Source organism: Charadrius vociferus, unplaced genomic scaffold (assembly GCF_000708025.1).
Source record: "Charadrius vociferus isolate BGI_N301 unplaced genomic scaffold, ASM70802v2 scaffold282, whole genome shotgun sequence".
Classification (NCBI taxonomy): Eukaryota; Metazoa; Chordata; class Aves; order Charadriiformes; family Charadriidae; genus Charadrius; species Charadrius vociferus.
This window is the reverse complement of record NW_009647731.1, coordinates 1,211,317-1,213,736: the sequence shown is the minus strand read 5'-3', so window position 1 is coordinate 1,213,736 and position 2,420 is coordinate 1,211,317. Positions and strand designations below refer to the sequence as shown.

Below are 2,420 nucleotides of genomic sequence, written 5' to 3'. Positions count from 1 at the left end.
GGGGGGGGGCGGGAAGAGGCGACTATATCCTGGCAAAACCACTCCTACCGTTATTAGAGTCTACAAAAGTAACATCAGAGGACTCACATTAAAGAAAAGTACCACAGATCATAAAGCTGCAAAAAGCCCATTTTAAGATGTAGCACTGGTTCACAAAGCCAAACAATCAAAGCATATAATTAACATAGTACTATACATACGGATTTTGACAAAAAAGTCAAGCTAAATTTCTACCTAGGGAGAACAAGGATCGAACAACTGGGAACTTCTATTACAACTGCCATGACTTTTCCCAATATTTATCAGTTTCTTTCTTTGACAAAGTTCTACTTTGAAGGGGTGACGCTACCTGGAAACAAAAGCAGCTACACAAAGGTGGTATTTGTGTTTCCAATTTGATCAAATTTGATCCCCAAATCTAAGATTCATCCTGTTTAGACTGGGAATATATTTTGGTATTATCTTCCTACAGCAGTCTTAGTATAAGCAGTTCCACGTAAAATACATCCATACCTTGCTTTCACTGATTTCCCGTATCCATTCCTTTACCAGGTTATTTAATTTTCCCAAAATTAGAATCCTAATGATAAAACAGCAGAATCACAGGTCATGAACTTAGACCAAAATAGTAGTATTTTTAAGACCCTGATCATCATTACAGTAAGTCAATTACAGTAACATTGCAGACCTAATTACAGATCTTGTTATATATACACTGAAACAGTCACACTTACAACATTCCCACTATTTTTTCCCCTTTAAAGATGTTCAAGTGATTAAGCTCAGAAAAAACACAAGCATGCAAAGCTTACGCACACTTTAGGTATACTAATTCTACTCACTTTCAAAACAAAACCTTAATTTATAACACACATGCACCTAAACAAACAGTGAAAAGCAGTACTGAGAGAAACAAAACTCTAGAAAGCTTAATAAGTGGGGCAAAAAAGCATGGAGGCCACTACAACAAAACAGTTATGAAGGGGGGAAGGGGAGGATGCAAGCCAGCCTCCAAAATTTAAAGGCCATTTTAAATTCCTTTCTGTGCTCTCAGGTATTCCTCTTGGGGGGGGTGAATAAAAAATAATAATTAAAAAAATAAAGCTTTATATTCCACTAGGCTTTTAATAAAGCATTTAAAAGAACATAAACACACTTGGGGTTCAGTAGTCAACTACATGAACCTCAAGATAGGAGAAAACCATTACTAGAACAAGCATTTACTCACCTGCGTTGCAGTTCTTCTTCCTCTTCAAATACACCGTAAGGTTTTAGGGTTTCGATTAATTTCTGGGTAAGCATGCAGTCAAACTCCTTGGGGGCAGCTAAACTGATAGGTGAGGTAATGCCATAATGCTTCTGTAGTTGCTGTGTTTGTGATCCCTGGGTTGTAACGGGACTAATGAAGGCAATTAGATAAAGTTATTGACAGAAACAAAACAAAACAAAATTACATTTTTTTTTTCCTCATCAGAGTAGCAGACAAGAAACACATACTAAGGAAATAAAAAGTTAAGCCTACTGTTGGCATTTACATCCCTGACCAATCTATGTTAAATCTGTATTATTAAGGACAACAGTAGAATTACCTGTCTCCAACTCTAAATATTGATTGCAGCGTTACAAGCTGCTATAAGGCATGATCTTTTACACCAGCTGACTTCACATACTCAAAACGTTCACCTAAGTAAGGAGGTTTTAGTACATTTTGAGTCCAACAGCATCATAGTTTGCTTTAAGCTGACTTTTCTTCTGGCTAGCATAAGAGGATGGTTAGACAAACAACGTCAGCTCAATCCATGATGGCAATATTACATATTGCCTTACTTCATTACGGTGTGGAGGGAGAATAACAGAAGTTTGTGCTAGACTTTGCCTAGCACAAGTACCAGGGATGTAAGCAGTACTCTCTCTACGTCCCTCAGGTTTCCTTAACATGACATTTTACTTCATACAAGTGTTTCTCTAAATAGGAAAGTAAGCCTAAAGTAAACCTAACCCACCACAACGAGTTAAATCTGCAAGGACCTACTTCACTGGTAAACAGTCCAAATACAAACTCTCACAGCATCCTTGCCTTGCACTTTTCAAGCTACACAAATAGACATGGAGCCAAACTTCAAGTACAAGGACAATACTCTCAGGTCAACCCCCCATATTTCAATGTTGCAAAAAGTGAGAGGAGAACACGCAAAGGAACTTCACCAGAAACACAGCAGTAAAATTATCATCATAATGTGAAAAGTACTAACAGCTATCCTAGATCATCATACTATGAAAACTAATAGCAGCTTTCCCAGATGACCATCATGGATGAAGAACAGCCATGTATTTTTTCATTATGGGTACACATTTAAGCCTTATTTTCAGAACAGTTTGAGCTTTAAGGCTAGTAATTCTAAGTGTTTTAAAACTGAACT

At 37.2% G+C, this 2,420-nt stretch overlaps 1 protein-coding gene across 1 annotated transcript in view; it reads right to left on the bottom strand.

Annotated features, from left to right (window-relative positions):
• The window catches only part of PAPOLA (poly(A) polymerase alpha), a 35,536-nt gene extending 33,704 nt beyond the window's left edge, over window positions 1-1,832 (bottom strand). Inside the window, exons 1-3 of the mRNA XM_009881610.1 lie at window positions 1,828-1,832; window positions 1,229-1,399; window positions 514-580 (exon numbers count right to left, since the gene is read on the bottom strand). Of these exons, the coding sequence (XP_009879912.1) occupies window positions 514-580; window positions 1,229-1,399; window positions 1,828-1,832 (243 nt within the window). The remainder of the gene's footprint in view (window positions 1-513; window positions 581-1,228; window positions 1,400-1,827) is intronic.
• Between the last annotated feature and the right edge of the window lie 588 nt (window positions 1,833-2,420).